The sequence below is a fragment of the Micropterus dolomieu genome, linkage group LG23 (assembly GCF_021292245.1).
Source record: "Micropterus dolomieu isolate WLL.071019.BEF.003 ecotype Adirondacks linkage group LG23, ASM2129224v1, whole genome shotgun sequence".
NCBI lineage: Eukaryota > Metazoa > Chordata > Actinopteri > Centrarchiformes > Centrarchidae > Micropterus > Micropterus dolomieu.
The window spans coordinates 29525930-29543754 of NC_060172.1; the positions used below are offsets into that span (position 1 = coordinate 29525930).

General features: G+C 40.3%; 3 protein-coding genes across 5 annotated transcripts; 1 reads left to right on the forward strand and 2 right to left on the reverse strand.

The window, feature by feature from the left end:
* Nucleotides 1–211: 211 nt before the first annotated feature.
* LOC123963826 (complement component 1, q subcomponent binding protein) lies at nt 212–5041 on the reverse strand. Its single transcript, XM_046040892.1, has 6 exons — nt 4646–5041; nt 2708–2858; nt 2532–2622; nt 2271–2366; nt 1483–1608; nt 212–1394 (listed from the first exon to the last, which is right to left on the reverse strand). The coding sequence occupies exons 1-6, from the start codon at nt 4896–4898 to the stop codon at nt 1245–1247; spliced, it is 867 nt and encodes a 288-aa protein (XP_045896848.1). The 5' UTR covers nt 4899–5041; the 3' UTR covers nt 212–1244.
* Nucleotides 5042–6136: 1095 nt separating this feature from the next.
* dhx33 (DEAH (Asp-Glu-Ala-His) box polypeptide 33) lies at nt 6137–13274 on the reverse strand. Its single transcript, XM_046039649.1, has 12 exons — nt 12910–13274; nt 12410–12570; nt 11703–11930; nt 11449–11619; nt 10991–11176; nt 10602–10713; nt 9933–10092; nt 9677–9765; nt 9461–9588; nt 9095–9298; nt 8912–8998; nt 6137–7867 (listed from the first exon to the last, which is right to left on the reverse strand). The coding sequence occupies exons 1-12, from the start codon at nt 13118–13120 to the stop codon at nt 7559–7561; spliced, it is 2046 nt and encodes a 681-aa protein (XP_045895605.1). The 5' UTR covers nt 13121–13274; the 3' UTR covers nt 6137–7558.
* Nucleotides 12502–16499, forward strand: LOC123963109. Of its 3 annotated transcripts, none has more exons than XM_046039658.1 (8): nt 12502–12602; nt 13439–13564; nt 13669–13759; nt 13884–14084; nt 14693–14832; nt 14939–15205; nt 15308–15444; nt 15594–16499. In XM_046039658.1, exons 2-8 carry the CDS (start codon nt 13521–13523, stop codon nt 15656–15658), a joined length of 945 nt encoding a protein of 314 aa, XP_045895614.1. In that variant the 5' UTR covers nt 12502–12602; nt 13439–13520; the 3' UTR covers nt 15659–16499. The 3 variants fall into 3 exon arrangements, with proteins under 3 accessions (XP_045895614.1, XP_045895615.1, XP_045895613.1); XM_046039657.1 differs by lacking the exon at nt 12502–12602 and adding an exon at nt 12888–13283; XM_046039659.1 differs by lacking the exons at nt 12502–12602; nt 14939–15205 and adding an exon at nt 12883–13283.
* Nucleotides 16500–17825: the final 1326 nt, after the last annotated feature.

The following is a 17825-nucleotide window of genomic DNA, read 5'->3' on the forward strand; positions in this document are numbered from 1 at the left end:
AAATTGAACATTTAGAGAAGATACTGGCCATGCTTCAGTACTTAACATCCACAGACTCCAATTAGGCTAAATTCATAGTTTAGAGTTTTTCCTGTTTTAGTATTTCGCTGGGTTCTAATAAATGCAATTTGGCCACTTCTGCATTTCATACACCATCTGTAACAACTGATAGTCTGTTTGACCTGGCACATAAGACACATAAAATCATCTATTTATATCAAACTGTTTTTTTATTCGACATTGATCTTTCATTCTTTGACACCAATTGTTCTGGCCTGATAGAGTCAAATCAATATTAGTCAACATGAACTCGCTTGCCAAGCCAGATAGAAGCGCTTAAGACAAAAAGCAGGACTGTCAAGTTGTAAAACCAGAAGCCTTCACATACGTCTACTGTAAGTGAGGAGGGTTTCATTATTCAAGGTTTTGATTTGACTTCACATCTTGACAAATTGTCCGTTTATTGGCTTTAGGATAGTTCAACATTCACAAATACTGACTGGATCATATCAATCCATTGCACATAAAGCTGGGGTAGGCAACTTTGACAAACAAACAAGAGACACCAAGATTATCAAAGTATCCAATGGAAAAATTCCAGCCCCTCCTTTCAGGCCTCTATCCAAAGCCACTCCCACCCAAAAAAAATAAAAAATAAAAATCATGGGCAATGCATGCACAGGCATAGTGTGCGCAGGTAGACGGCAGGCAGGCCAGCCAATCATTTCATTCGGTCCGTGCTTAGTGACAGCCACAGACAGTGGATTTTGTTCATTTGTGTGTGGGCATCTGTTTTATTGATTGCTGTCAAGATCTAAAGAGAATTTCAACAAATATAACAAATACAAGCTTCTGAAATAAATTGCCTACCCCAGCTTTAAGACAGGACCTCTACAATAGAGAGACACTTCTTATAATGATGGTTTCTGCACATTGTCATGACCTGCATTGTTTATGTCCTTCAAATATTTAATTTAACTACCTCCTTTAAAGTTACAGAAAAATAAACATATTTTAACAAAGAGAAAACATTTGTAGCCAGGTATTAATGTGACAACTGCTGGGAAACATGGCTCACTGCCACAGACACTGAAGCAAGGAACAATCGATCTCTTTAGAGTGCCAAAGATATCAATCAATCAATCATTCAGTGCTGCAACCTTTGCTTTAGTCTTGCATTCTCATACCTCCAACTTTGCCAGGATGTGTATCAAAGAGCGGTGAACTTTAGCTGATATTTAACATTAGTTACACTTGACAAAGCCTTGGAGGTCTTCCAGGAACTTTATGTACTCTTGATGTTCCATGGCAGTGCTCAGCTCCATTAGTTCATCAGCAAAGGTGTTGTCAACCCCTCTGTCAGCCAGGAAGTCCATCAAGTGGTCATACAGGGCCTAAAACAACATAGCAATGAGGTTAAATGACCCAAATTAAACACAGCCATATTCAGCTTCATTAACTGTTTACGGTCTCAAATCTTACCCAGTCCAGAGAGTCTGTGTTGAGCGTATAGCTGGTCTCCTTCCATTCGGAATCTCCCTCAGGCTGGAAACTGACCTCCCGAATGGCAAAGATGTCGCTCTCCTCTTCTCCTTCACCACGACTCATCTAAAAAATGAAAGTCCAACATTTCTATTAAACTTAAAACCTTTACTGTCAGAGAGGAAGCTCAGAGACGTGCTGTTAGGGCTGCTAATAATCACTATTATTCTGCTCAATATTGAGATCAGGATTATTTAACATTATTTCTGGTTGACTTTGGAAACAACATGTATTTACTGAACAAACTTGTCTTTAGGACTGACCTGAATGCTGACAGCAACATATAGCAAAGTATAAATAAAATGTACTTTGTTAAGCTATGAGTAGTGGAAAAGTCTGCTAGCCACTAGGCTAATTTATGCAGTGTAAAATGGCATAGGCTTAAGGTAATAACAGTGAGTAGCAAGTTATTGCAGTTATAACTCTCGTCATCTTGGACTCGACCTGAACTAAACCGGCTGAGAGGGAGTTTGGGCTTTTAGGGAAGTGTGAGACACCACTGTAAAGGAATGGGGTGTGCTGGATTTACAAAACCAGAGCATCATAGCGAAACGGAATGCAGCACAATCATCGTTTTAACTCTATTATCTTGTTTTCATAATCGTTGGAAGCCAAAATCTTAATTGAAAATAAAATTTGATTAATCACCCAGCCCTACATGCTGTCACTTTCAATATTATCTGACATGTTCATTTCTGTATAAATTAATGTGGTCTATGCTTAGTTACCTCGTCTTCAGGATAATGGCAGTCAAACACCAGGGAATGCTTTGAAGCCTGTTTTGTTACTTCAACAACAAAGTTGGGTGTTGACACAATTTCTGGCTGTAAAAAGAAACAGAATTATAAATCATCGTAATGTACATACTTTACTGTTACCAGCTTTAATCAGCCGTTTTCTATTTTAAACACCAGTTTACAGGCCAATGCACTCATGACTGCTTACATTTTCCATGCATCTCTAAAAAAGTCTGGCTTGTTGAAACTCACCTCTTCTTCTGCTGACTTCTGTTGTCCTTGTTCTACCTCTTCCTCAAAGTTAGGAGGAATGCTGTTATTGACATTGAACGTGATAGTGACTCTGAAAGAAGAAGACAGACCAGGAGCTCGTTAGAGTGCCTAAGTGCCAGCACAGAATGGATAATCACTAACTGTGCCAGCCTTACTTTTCTCCAGCGACATTCCTTGTGAGTTTAGCCTCTGTGCCGTTCATCTCCAGTTCCCATCCTCCAGACATCTTAGGAAGGCTTTTGCTTTTCTGGATCTTCCTCTCCTCTTTTATTTCATCAGACAGGAAATCCCCAAATGCCTTGTCACCTGTTTTAATGGTATAACAGGTTAGAAAATTGTGGCAAAATTTATGTAGCAGAAAATCCAATCTTATCCTGATGCAACTGCAATGCAAGTTTTATTAGCTCAGTTTTACCCGAGTTACTGGATTCTAACTGCTTCTAACTGCTTACAGAAACCTCTTAAAAGGAACCTTTCCTCCTCAATTCCCAGCTGGTATGCCTTCAGCAAGGCTGTATTCTCAGGTTTCTGTTGGGTGCTCAGGGTTTGACAAGCTTCCCTCTGACACCTTTAATGCATAACTCATAGCTTATGCCTTGCTTGTGTTTCATCATGTGGTCACTATCATTCTGTGCACACAATGCTACTAAGTAGTGATGTGTCCTTACGTATCGAGGCTTCAAAGCGTGTGTCGAGTAATCCAGGGAGATTTTTGTGAAGCGCGTATCGAGGCCGTACCACTTGACTGATTCAGGAAATGGTTCGCGGGTTTGGTGTATGATTTGAAAGGAGCAGCAAAATACAATGGACCCTCATTAACATATCCTGGACTTTTTAATTTGATTTTTGTTTAACACTATAAATTGTATCTACAGCTTGTTTTATGAAAAATTGTGATGAAGCAGGACATTTCTAGTTCAGTTAGACTTGTGGCAGCCAGAAAGTGCTGAGAATTTTTTTGTTTGACATTTTGTGGATTTGTAAGAATTAAACTGGGGGCGTCTTACCCCTTATTACCCTAATGATAATGTTCTAAATCAGGTAAAATCATCTTCAAAAAAGATACTGCCTAAAGCCCAGCACTGTGGGAAAGTAAAAATGAATAGAATGTTGTCTCTATTATCTAAAGTCACAAACCAAGTAACACAAGTACATTCAGATCATAACCCTCTCCCTTGTTTCCACGTTCCCTTTGACCCTATCTTTATCATAAAGACAGACACCATATTAACAAGTTCATAGTTTAATATATTGGCATGACTAACATCATTCATTAATTTATTCATTTTAAAGCTTCACACACCAAATCCATGGTGCCATTATAATCACTCCGCCTGTTTTACATTTATTGTCCACTTGATGGCACAGTAGAGCAAATGAAGCACCATGAAGCTTCGGGCCATGAGTGAATCAATTGGATGAAAGCTTCAATGCTTCATCTCGCCATCACTAAGCTTATAACGTTAATTCATATTTGGGCAATTGAAAGTAGAAATTTAACTGCTATCAAGATGATTTGCATAGGCTGATAATTAACTCAGCTTTATAGAATGAAGAAGAATGAACTGTTAAATTACAAGTGTTATTATAAATTGGATATCAAATATGCTTCACATTACTTTATCATCACTCTTCCAGTCGTTGACCGTTAAACCTCAGCCTGGATACTCATGCTATTTCACATGTCAACATATACAACACAAAATAAAAACTTCTTTGTACAAATGTTTTGTTCCTGCTGTTTGTTTTTACTTTATCCGTTATATTTTCACTTATTCTGGTGACGACCACTTAACATATCTTTCAAGGTGAATGCTAACTGTTCACAGTGAGAGGATGCAAAGGTTATTTTAACGTTAAATGTTAGTGCTCGCTTAATTTCTGACCCAAATGAGTTGTGTATGAGGGCTAAGTGTCTTCAGAAATGAGAAATGTCACGGTTAAGTGAAAAACATTTTAACATGAGGTCTTCTCTGAGCAGCTCAGCGTGTTGCACCGTCTCCATGCAATATTGCCTGATACGAGGCATGCTAGCTAACGTTAGCTAGCTAACTAGCTACTCTGACCGTAGAGACTACTACGCTAAATGTTACCTTCTGTGTGCAGTCCTCCACATCCACACGACACTGAGGGATTCAACGCTTTTGAACTGAACAGTTTTGGCCTGTATCCTGACGAGGCTCCGTTGTTATTCAGCATCCAGAGGGACCGGGTGAAGGGCCGGGTTGTTGCCGAACTCGGAGACGATAGTGTCGGGCAGATGAGCGGCAGAGCTCGGGCTGTGGACGTACTGGCTGAAGAAATGCGAACAGCGGCTCCCACCACACGAACAACTGACTTTAGCATGACTATGTAGAAATATTAAGGCGTGTAACGAAACAATAAATAAGTCTGACAGCTCACAACAACCGGCTGGCTCCCCGTTACTGCTGCTTCTGGAAGATTACAGAACACACGTGTGGAAGGACGCGTTGACCTATCACAACTATGACCTTTGCACCGGAAATAATACTTTAAAACCGAAAGCACTAAAACTAAATCATTGCCTTTCTCTTAAGAAGGCCCCAAATATGACAACAGTTATATCATATAAATAACTAGTCTAATCTAATAAAGTAAATTATATGTTTTAAGGTCACGATACGACACAACATACCCAATGGCGCCCCCTGTGGCTTGATAAAGAAGAAGGTAGGTTTTATACTTTTTATATACCGTCTATGGTTTTATAGCTGTCGTTCTTCCTCTGAAACAACACAAGTCTCTCTATGATAAAAAAAAAGGGAAGGGAACGCAGCATCTGTCCCCAAAAGACGAGAGGACACACGTACATTTAAATCAGGTCCGCATCATCACACCTGTTGTGGTGTCTCATACAAATCCACAATTCAGGACATAAAATGAGTTTCTGGCTAGAGTGGACATGGACATGGATAAAGTGTGTTTCAGCCTCAGCATAGGGAGATGTATCAGTCGCCTCATTTAGGAATGACACCCTGCTGCCAGAAGATGGAGCTAACAACAATTTTCAAACAACTAACCCAGGATTGTATTTATAATAAGTTATATAATAAGTTTCATCTACTGAATGGTTGGCCACCAGGTGTCGGTTTGTGCCTTTCTGCATCTTCCAGGTTTTGTTTCACTACCCTTCCTGAATGCACTGAGCATCACCAGGTACTCTTTACTATAAAAGTAAAATGCCCTAACTTGCCCTACTAAAAGAAATCAGTGAAATAAATTATTAATAAATAATTTGTCATCAGATTGTGGTAATGACATGATTTGTTGTAAACACTGAAGATACATCTTAATGCTCTGTTTAATTCATCCATACACCACACTAAAATATTGTTTGTTAATCTGATTGCATATTTTGGAAATGTGTCAATCTAAATACGACTAAATAACACTGGCAGGAGTTATACTTTCTGGAAAATCCAAAAGACTCCCAAACACTTGTGCCTCTGAATCTTTACGTTCCACATGCAGACCTGTTATGTGGGACAGTGACTGAAGTTTTATTAAAAATTATACCAACAGTGGTTTTAAACTTTAACAAATTATGTGAAAAATACTCATCATAAACTCATCAAAGCCGTGCATTTAATCTTACAAACTTTATACTATGTCAATCTTAAACAGTCTACTTTTCCTTTGTGACTGGAAAAGAAATCTTCTAAAGAACATGAGCAGCATGACCTGTAAGAGATTCAAACACTGAACATACATCCTCTTTATAATATAGTCTCACAGTTCTCTACAGCAACCCCAAGTGCATTTGGTGTTTGGCATTTTTAAAAGCTAGAAATTGTTTATGTAATTTATTCTGGTTATAATGTATATTGTACAATCCTGAGTCCAGCGTAAAAAAGACAGGAGGAGCATCCTATCTGTTCCATAACATTCTACAAAGTATGAAAGACCTGAGTGATCAGATCCTTAACTATAATCTCCATGCATTGCATACATTTGTTGTCAGCATACATCTTTGTGTAGTCTGTACAGAGGCTGAGTAACAGAACAGCAAAGTGTAGAACCTGGAGAATAAGGCATGCTACTTCTCCTGATGTGCATGTATTTTCGAAACTGGTGATACAATCATGTAGAAAAGGGCATGCACAAGATAAGACGGGTGCTGCATGTAGAGTAATTATCAAAGTGAAATCAAGTCATCGTGATGTCTGAAAACCTCATATTTTTAACTACAACTTTGGTGATTTCCATGTTTTCTTGTAATTACGTAACTTCATAGATTAGGACAAATCTACTGTTATTGCATATATAAAACCCTTTAAGACCACTTTGTTTAACCAAAAACGACATGGTGGAAAAGCTCAAGACAAGACTGCTTTTTTTAGCTTCCGAGAAGCTAACATTTCAGAGGCAAATAGTCAGTAAACTCCTCAGTTATTCAAAACTGTGCAGAACAGAACAACTACCATCTGCTCCACTGAGCCGTCTGAATCTTGTTGGGTAGGTGGCTTGACAATTAAGTACAAAATTTCGCGAATTTCACACATGAAGAGAATAAACTGATAAATCATATCAGCCCAAGACGCTGCTTACTTAAAGATGTGTCCTCCTGTGAGGTTTTCTGTGCTGTGATAATGCATGCAAATGTTAAGATGTTGTGCATGACACCTCAAAAACACTCTTTAAGGTGTTAAACCAAATGGCAAAGTGAAATACTATCAGGCAGAAGAAACACAGTTTATAAAATCTCAATGACGGTCTTGCAGGAAGTTAAAGTTGTGAGGCCTCAATATGCAGATCTCTGCTGCAGTGACACATGCCAAAAGCTTGTCAACTGGGAGGTAGTGAAATCCAGAGAAGTCTACTACACAGAAAATGTTCTGTTCTGACTTGCACTAGTAAGAAATCAATAAACGTCTTTATCTAAATCCAGCTTTGTGAAGAGAAGACATTTCCCAGTTTTATTGTCACTGGGTCATTTGAGGAAGGTGACCTTGCAGAGATTTACTTCAGTCCTGTTTCTCTGTTGGTTAGCTCTTAGTGGGTCGGAGTTTGCGGCCAAAGTACTCCGGTGCTGCATCCAACAGCCAGTCGGCATCCACCAAACATAGGTCTCTCATGTAGCAGCGGGAGGTGTGCAGAAGCTCGTTGAAGACCACGTATGCTGGCTTGGCCTGGAAAAGGACGGAGGAGGGGTGGATGGCCACAGGCTGGTGTGTGTCCAGAGCTAAGTAGCTGCCGTCAGATTGTAGCTCCGCAGCGTTGACGAACATCCCATGGGCAAGGCAGCGGCGAACGTTCCCTGTGTCTGCTCCACATGACTCCAGCTTCAAATTCAGCTGGTAAAATCAAGAAGCAGGACAGGCCATGTTAGCGCTAAATGGTGATCTACTGGTAGTCAGTGTGTTACTGTATTTAATTATCAATAGGGTCAAATGGATCTGCTGTCTGTACTGCTAGCATCTAAAATGCGACCTACTGAGTCAGGTTAGCAGTAAGCCGTGGATGTAACAGTCAAATTACATTCAAAGAACTTAAAATCAAGGAAGGTTTCGCATCTCATCGCAGGGGCTTCTTCAACCAGCCCCTTCTCCTTTTTTGGACAACTATGACCTGGATGACTAAGAATCTTCACAGACATGAATCAGTTTACAGTTTGTCACCAAATGCTACAGCTCCTCAAGAACTAAGTTCCTGAGTTTTATTTACCAGGAGCTGGGTCTGGTTACTGGGTTAACCCCAAAGTTAGCTTCAAGCTAGCTCTTTAGGGGTTAGGAGTACTCACTGTTTTAGCATTGCACTCCTATAACATTGTCGGACTGACAATGGATAAAACTGAGTGCCTACATTAACCACAATGCAAAAAGTGACAGTAGAGAGGCGAGGAAATGATGGAGAGAGAGGTCTCCATCATTTCCTCGCCTCTCTACTGTCACTTTTTAATAAAGCCACATATATCTATGTATACAAAAAGGAATCGCCCTCAAATAGTAAAGGAGTCTCCCCTGTCTCCCCTGGCAAAAGTCTGGAGGCTTACGTAGCAGTTTATTACACAATTGTAAATATTAAAATAATGTCACCCCATACCCTAAAACATCCAGTTGATGGGATGAGATAATAGCAGCCATAAAAGATATACACATCTCTTCTTAGCTTATCTTATCTCTTATTTTGATAGTTACCAAATATGTGAAGTATAGCCTACTTTCCTGTTTTTGTAAAGAATACTTACATATGGAGAATCTTGTATCTAACAAGACAGTGTTTCAATAAACGTTTGTTAATGAGGTAAATGTGACAATTATGACATTGATTTCAGGTGATATTGCCCAGCCCCACACAGAACATTCATATCCATATTCATAAGGATTTCAGTTGTGTACCTTAAGGCAGATGTCTTTGAGCTGAGCCTGGACCTCTTTCACCAGACCCATGTTCCTGCTGTTGACAAAGTTCTCCCGACACCACTCCTTTAACAGCAGACATTTAACAGATTATGAAGGAGCTCAGCAACAGTGCTTGATTTCTGGATTTATTTTCTTCCCCTTTCACCCAGCGTAGCTCACCTTATTATCACTGACTTTCTTGAACGCTCTGTAAATGTTGAGCAGTGTCATGTGGTCTCCTTCGCTGGAGCTGAACTTCTTGCGCACAGCAAGCACCTCTTCCCGCCGGGCTGGAGGGTTATACAGTACAGTGTCCACCGACAGCAGAGACACTATGGTCAAAATCTCCTCAGAACAGGAGAAGTTCGGGGACAACAGGATAGTCTGTGAGAGGGAGCAGACAAGGCAGGCAAGTGTCACACCAAATTCTTGCTGGGTTATGTGTGTGACCCATGTGGCACTGTGGGCTACAGGCTCACACATTTTGTCAGAACCCCACAACACAGTATCTATTTGCGTAACGCTATCAAGCACTTTTGTTTTTACCTTGGCATATCTAGGCTCCAGAGGGAAGCTTGCCATCTTCTTTCCCAGAGCAGTGAGGAAAACCTGCCCCTCCTTCCTCTCTACAGCTCCCAGCAGCTCTAAATGCTCCACAGCAGAACGAACGGCCTCTGGGATAAACATAACAGGTTACTACGACCTACTGACACTCCTGGATGACCAGGGGTGCACAGTACTTCATGATCAATAGCATCTTACCTGGAGAAGGCTTGGACATGAAATCAAAATTCATTACATCTGGAATACCCAGAGCCATGAGCTGCAGCATCACACTGGCTAAGTTACACCTGCAGTACACACACACACACACACACACACAAAAAGAAAAACAGAAGAACAGGCCACTCAATCACGCGGACCTAAATAAATGAACACGTGGGAGGGACTCCCTGCAGATCAGCACATAACACAGTTTTATCATCTGTATGAAGGAAAAAAAGGAGGCCGACAGTACCTCTGGATCTCAGGCACAGTCATGGGGATGAGGCTGTCAAATTCCTGCTCAGTGTAGAGACGATAGCAGGAACCAGAGTCCTCCCTGCCAGCCCGGCCCGCTCGCTGCCACGCCTGGGCTTTAGAGACCCGCTGTACTGCTAGCACCTCCAGCCCGCTGTCTGAGAGTCGCACAACACATGTACGGTTAGATGAGAGCAAAATGACCGATACCCCGCCAAAAATAAATAAATAAAAATCACAACATACATATTGGTGCTATTATCATAATGCATTTTTTCTGTTATGGTTTGGAGGTTTTATTGCAAGGTAGTTTGTACAGTTAGAAGATATACATTTTTAAACGCTGGGTCTCAAATAGTTGTCAAATCTTGTTAATTAGTAGAGCATAATTATAGCCACATAATCACAATTTGGGGGCCTCAATTAAAGTATGCCAGTAATATGTATATATTTTATATGCTGGCTACTGTCAGTGGTAGAGGAAGTACTTAAATCATTTACAATGTAATAAATAACTCCATTACAAGTTAATTATGCATTTTTAAAGCTTACTGAGTTCTACATTAATTTGGTCCCTCTTCCTATTACATCAACAAAATGCTGTGTTTAATTTAATCCTGATATGAGAATGTGTGTGTGTCTGTGTGTGAAGGCTGAATCATCTCACCAGGATTGAAACGTTTGGCCTTCACCATCCCTGTGTCTATGACGTATTTGATCCCAGAGATTGTGACTGACGTCTCAGCAATGTTGGTTGAGAGGATGACCTTCCTACATCCCTGAAAAAGGTAGAACATCCTGTATGAGGTATACAATAATATAAACACAATTAAGCTATGATACATATGGCTTTACAGTAATATGAAAACAAGGCACTATTATGTGGAACTAACCAGAAGTAAAGCTAAAACAGCGGCAGACATCTCTTAAACAGAAACAGAGTTGAGAACCACTGTACACAGATTCTCAAGACCTTGTGTATGAAACCAACATGTCCCTTTGTCTCTACTCATATATGGAACTCTGTTCCTCCCGCATGTTTATAGTTGCATTTACCTTCGGAGCTGGATGAAAGACCCTGAGCTGCTGTGCTGGGGGCAGCGATGCGTACAAAGGGATTACTACCATGGGCCCACAGCCATCGGGGAGATGCTTGGCGATGTCTCGGCACGTCCTCGCCAGAGCCTCGATCTCCTCCTGACCCGTCATGAAGACTAAGATGTCGTGGGACGGAGGAGCCTCCTGTGTGCAAACAGCAACACTGTGTTCTTTTACACTGTGTCAAGAAGAATCATCACAGTACACGAACATGCTCCCAGGAGCGCGGCTTACTCACAGGTTTGTGTTTCTTTTAATGCTAAAGGAAAGAGAGTCTATTGTTTTAGTTTGGATTACAACTGAGTGCTTAATTAAGAAATGTTGTTATTCAACTGCAATACAAAAATACATTAGAAGAATTAGCCAGTTATAAGACTTCATACAAGAGTTTTCTCTCCACAAATTTTGAAGACTACCTGGTGGATCTGGAAGACAGAGATGAGTGCAGCCTGCAGATAGTCTGACTGGGACTGCTTGGTGTAGTAGATCTGAATGGGATGCTGCCTGCCCTCCAGGTAGAGTACAGGTGACTTGTTGAAATACTCAGAGAACAAATCCACATCCATCGTGGCTGACATCACTATGACCTGCGCAGATTAGGCAAAAGAAAGACTTGGTATTCAGGTGAATATAAAAAGATACTTAAACTCCACAGCAGAAGCCTTCCTACCTTCAGGGGAATCTTATTAAGCTCTCTGCGCCTGTGTTGAGCAGTCTTAACCACGCCGAACAGCACATCAGTGTGCACGGTGCGCTCATGAGCTTCATCCAGCACCACTACAGTGTAGCGCAGCAGTAAGGGGTCTCCGATGGCCTCACGCAGAAGCATGCCATCTGTCATGAACTTCAGCTTTGTCTCAGAGGACGTGACATCCTCAAAACGCACCGTGTAGCCAACCTGAAAAGAAGTTTGTTGATTTACTAAAAAAGCCCAGTAAGATTTCAACTGATGAAGTACTGATAGTACTATATCGGGTCAAATATGCATCACAGTTGTGTGACGTAACTGAACAGGAAACATTTATTCGACATAATTAGTATAGAGCTTGTGCTACAGAATACAACAAAGTTTTTTACAACAACATACATATAAGATTTTTATCATGCTCTATGAGTGGGTCCCTGTTTTGTTAATCTTGACTGCGCGCATGAGGTTGACACATTACAAATTCCAGCCAGTGACACACCAAGAAACGTAGGAAGAAGAAGACTGCATAAACATGAAGGAAAACAATACAGGATTTCACATCCAAATGAATAGAAACACAACTTCTGTTTGTTTGTTTTTCCATCAAGAAACCCCACAGGGCACCAGTAAGCCTATATTGTAAAGACCAGACTAAGCAGTGATATGGGAAACATGTCTATTGTGCATACCAGCTTGCCAAGTTGAGTCCTCTTCTCCTCTGCCACCCTTCCTGCCAGTGAGATTGCAGCAACTCGACGGGGCTGAGTGATGGCGACGATGCCCTGTCGTCCGATGCCGGCCTCATACAGATACTGAGGGATCTGAGTGGTCTTCCCAGAGCCAGTCTCCCCTGATGCATGACAGACAATGGGTCAAGTTCAGGTGCTACACTATACACCTGAACTAGTTCAAGAACTCCACATAGTTCAAGAACTAGTTCAGGTGCTACACTATACATATATAGAGTAGAAATGACATTTTCTAAGCAAGATGTGATAACTCAATTATTTAGTTAGGAAAATACTTCAAGCTATAATAATGATTTAAATAGTGTTTACTGCTGTACAGTATTACAGAGCTGCCAACATCATTATATTTCAGAGTGGATTTCCCTTTTAACTGAGTCGCACATCAGCGGCTAACGTCGCAGCAGTATTAGCCACAGCAACGTTAGCTGTGAGCACATTACCTATGAGAATAGCATTGTGAAGCTGTCTCAGTTGGTTCAGCAGCTGAGGTTTCGCCTGGTAGATTGGAAGCTGTTTCCGCTGGACGTCTATCGGAGTGGTTGCAATTCCCTTTCTAGGCAGCAGCATTCCAGGTTTATTCTTATCGAGACGGAAGAAAACAGACCCCGGCTTGAATTTTTTAGCCGGAGGAGGGTCGGAGTCGTGGGGCATGGTCTGGAAAAAGTGACCCGGTTAGCAAATCCTTCGCGGCTCTTTCTTCAGATTCTTGTTTGTCAAAAGTTTATTTTCATGCCCACTGACAGACACGCAAGCATCACTGCAGATGTTTTGCTGCCTCTGCAAAAACGTCCCCACGTGGTAAAATTCGGCGCAGGTGATTGACGTCATAGATTTTGCGTTGTTTTTTTTCCAGAGCCAAAAAACAGAATATATCTTCTATATATTATATATCGTCTATATCTTCTATATATTTTCTATACATGTTCTATATCTAAATATCTTATTTAACGGCTCTGTTTTTTTTCCCAGAGTCCCGCCTTACTGTGCTGTGATTGGCTAGTGACTTGTTGCGTCACTTCGTCACACACGTCCCTGTGATTGGACGCCAGCGATGCTAGCCGTGAGTGCAATCGCCGATATGGAGCGCAAAGAAAAGTAAGTGTCACGCATAGTTTTGGTGTAATCTCTTCATTCTTTTAATTGAAACAGCATTAAAATACTTTATGTAGATCTGGCTATAGCATGTTCGTATCTAATAGGGTACAACATTTGACAAATGGCCTCAGGAGTGCTGAGCGGTTTCACTGCCCGTCTCCAGTCGTGAATATAGACCAGTACCCCGAACTCAAGGTAAGTGGTTTGTCCACATCGTTTGAAAACCCTTGTTTAAATATAGAGTTTTAAACTGAGGATCATCTGACAACAAACCTCTTTCATTTGGTCTCTTAATAACTTCATGCTGTCTGTGTTGAAGGACTTTTTGCCAAAGGAGTATCAATACCATGTATGTAGTTACAAAGCAGTCAACTCGGACAGCGACCATATAGATTTTGAAGCCACCCTACGGATGTGCCTCAAATCAAAGGAGGAGATACTGGTGTGGCTCAAGTCGATGCCAGTTACATGGAGAGTGGACCACAGCAGGCCTACTAAAGGCTCAAAGATCATCTTTAAAGTAAGTTGTTCACTTTACAGAGTTGGTGATGTGGCAACATTAGGCTACTGGTTATATTACATTTTCTTAATCAGCCACTTCTACCAATATGAAAGTATGAAAGAGGTTGAGAAGTTATTTCTGATTAGTGTCCATAATCAGTTGGAAGTTTTTTAAGTTATTAATGGCTTGTATTCAGGGGGGGTACAGTATTTGAGTAGTAACTATTGTATTACTTTAGGTAAGTACTATTATTGAGTATACAGAACAGTAAATAGTAGTGTACATTACTTGACTTCTTGGCTTTACTTTTAGTCCATTACATTTAAAAGCAAAAAAAGAACTAAACACATTTTGCCACAAACTCATGTATCACAGGAGTATTCTTCCTTTTTAATTAATTAGTTTTTAATGTTCAAAACCAAAATACAGTAGATGTAGGAATGACCTTATACAATGATTCTTTGTTTTTGTACATTATTATGTCAAGTACTACATTTTAGTGTCTAAGTAATAAAGTTTGTACTCTTACTGTTGTTAAGTCAGAGTGTAGGACATACTTTAGGATTAACTGAAGTCAAATTTGTGATGAGTACTTCCTCTAATCATTTTTTTCCATAATATTTCAGAAAGAATACCGGTGCCTGCATAACATCAAGCCCAGGACAAAAACATCAAATAACGACAGGGCATCCAAAAATACGGGTTGCCCTGCAAAACTTAAAGTTACCCTTGCACGCACTGAGGTCTTCGGTGGACGACAGAGCAGGTCCAACAAAGCACAATTAATTTCCTTGGCAATGCTTGTGTTAATTTAAGAAAGTGTGTCTGTACAAATCTGTTTTACAAAATTATTTTTGTTCTTATACATCCAGAAGTACTGATCCTCACATTCCTGAATACCCCATACTCATGGAAATCAAGAATGTTCATAACCACAACATTTATGTGGTGGAATATGTGCGTCACCGGGATGTGGGCAGCAAGGCTATAGAGCAGCTCACTAAGTTGTTTGAAGCTGGGCACTCGCCATCCTCAGCACTTGGTGTTCTTAAATATGATGTGCAAGTTAAACTTCTGGATGATTATCCTTATGCCTTAGCAGACCGCTCCATCTGTCCTGATCTGCAGTTCTGCTATAGGTATTTATGATGACTGAGTACTCTCAAGTTGTCATGCTATGTTTAAGTCGTACAGTATTTCAAGTCTGAGTTAATTATGGAAGTTGTTGTTACATTTTTCAGACTTTACCAGCAGATAATCCGTAAGAAAAAAGGCGGTACTGGCAGTGGATGTCATCTCACTTCAGAGCTTTGCAATCATGATTCAGAAACATCTATGGCAGCCACTGAGGAGCTTAATGCTGATGATACACTGGAAGGTAAGTTTATTTGAAATTACACATGTTAATAATGATGCATATCCTCTAAAAATGCATCTTATATATTATAATAAGTAATATTAGCAGTATTGCTAATTCAGATACAAGTAATCTATTGCCCTGTAAGGACAGCTCTTTTTCTTCCACAGCTGATAGTCAGTGCGCAGAAGTTGGACTCCATGAGCCAGGAGTGTGCCGCAATGGTGCAGAGTAGAGAAGGATTTCAGGTGGCAGGATAAGCCTTTTTTAAGGCCGTCAACAGGCTGAAGGGAAATCCCTCCGTGTTGCAGTCAGTGATGCACACTTTTGGCCGCTATGGTGTGAGCAGCCTGGCTTCAAAGCGAGCACGAGTTCTGCGGCAGGCTGCTAACCGTGCTGGGCCAAACATAGCCACACAGCCCACCTCTGTCGCCCGCCGAAAGGTGAAGCTTGGGGATAGACGTTAACTCACTGCAGAGAGGCCAGAAAAAACTGCAGCAACCGTGGAGCATCGCTACAGCTAACTAAAAGGAGTGAAGTCTGGAGCTCGCAGCGTGTCTCAAACTGTAGCGGTGTGTTGCAGCAACCCAAAATAATAGACACTCTACCACTGCGACCCGTTACCTTTCCCCTTCTCCATAGAGACTGGACTCTGGACCATGTGCCCCTCAACCCATTAGCTGAGGACTTGTTTGTATATAGTTCTTTTTACAAACCCACACAATGGGAAGTACGGTTAACTTGGCATACCAGTGGTTTATAGCTGTGTAGAACTCATTCAACCATCCCAGAACACATGATCTGAAACTTTTCATATATTTTAATACATTAATCCATATTTTCCCTGTCTAAATGAAATTGTGCATATTTGGATGAAACATCTCTTCAATGCATCGTACAGTCGCTCTTCTTACCAGGGATCATGTCTTCTATGAAGGTGGACTTACTGCCTTCAAATTATTTTGCCTATTTTCTAATTTTATACAGCTTCCTATGCCTTTGTTTATCTAAATGGGAACACATGGTTCAAGATTGAGTGTAATGTTCATTAAATAAAGTTATGGTTATGAAAACAAGATTTGCTGAGGAGCTAATGTCAAATGAACAAAGGGTTAAATTGAGTTGTGCTCCCTCTGTAGATATAAAGAATTAAAACATTCGTATTATTATTATTACATTATCTTCAATATCAGCAGTGTCAACCAGTCCGAGCCAATCACAGCACAGTAGGGCAGGACATGTTGAAATGCTGAAATTTCACACGAGTAAGGACTGTCAGGCACGTTGGATGTTCGGATGTTCATCCATGATAGCCAAAGTACATTGGTTTGTCATGGTGCACAGTGTCTTATTACTCTGTTCGTTCCTCAAACATAAATCATGTCTTAACCATATTCTATGGAAGATTTTAAATCCCCAAATAAAAACTAATTACATAAAGACAGTGAAATGCAATGTAGCCTACCTTTTAATGTATGCGTACTGTATCACAATTAAATGATACAAAATTAGTGATGTAAAATGACACTCACAATAGGTCTCTTCTTTCTGTTATTTTCTGAAATTTAGTACTTTGTTGTGTTGTCAGAACAAAAGTGACAGTTGACTCACAGTAGTCGATGCGGACATCTATTAGCATTAGCTCATCCTCTTCCATTCAACCAGTCAGTATTTGTTGTAAGCAAACGCTGGCTAAGTAACCCACATTAGCTGTCAGTCTTACCATAAAACCTGCCAAGAATATCCCTCTAATATGCAAGTTTCTGACAACAGTTGAGGAATGAAAGCAAAAACCTAAATAATTGCTATGTAATATATGTTTTGTGTATTGTATGTCACTTTATTTCTTATAAAGTTATTTGTTTTTGTTTAGGCAATTTAAACTTTCTATGACTTTTTGGCCATGATAAATGAAATTCACGACTGTGTTGCTTATCTTTAATGCAGCCACCAGAGGGCAATATGACGGCTTTAACTTTTCAGTCAGAGGGAGCCTTGGGAGCCAGATGCATATTGTCTGTGTGTCTGTTTCACTTGGTCTCTTTACAATTGTTTTATGATTCTGATAAGCCTTTTCATGGATAAGGAGATTTAGCATACTGTGTACTAGGCATGTTAGTAGATCTGCCTGGAAGACCCAAAAGAAATGTATAAAATGATAACACATTATGATCATATTGATACTAAGTGATTCCCTAACAGTCGAGTAACTATGTTGAATTTATTCACCAGTATCACACGTAAGATATTAATTTCATCTTATAATAACAATGCCTACATAGCATCATACGACCATGGCATGAAGACTTAGTAGACTTATTTTTATTGATATTTGTATTATTACCACTACCATTACTATTATTTTACATCTCTATGTGGAACTTGCATTGTGTTAATGTGTG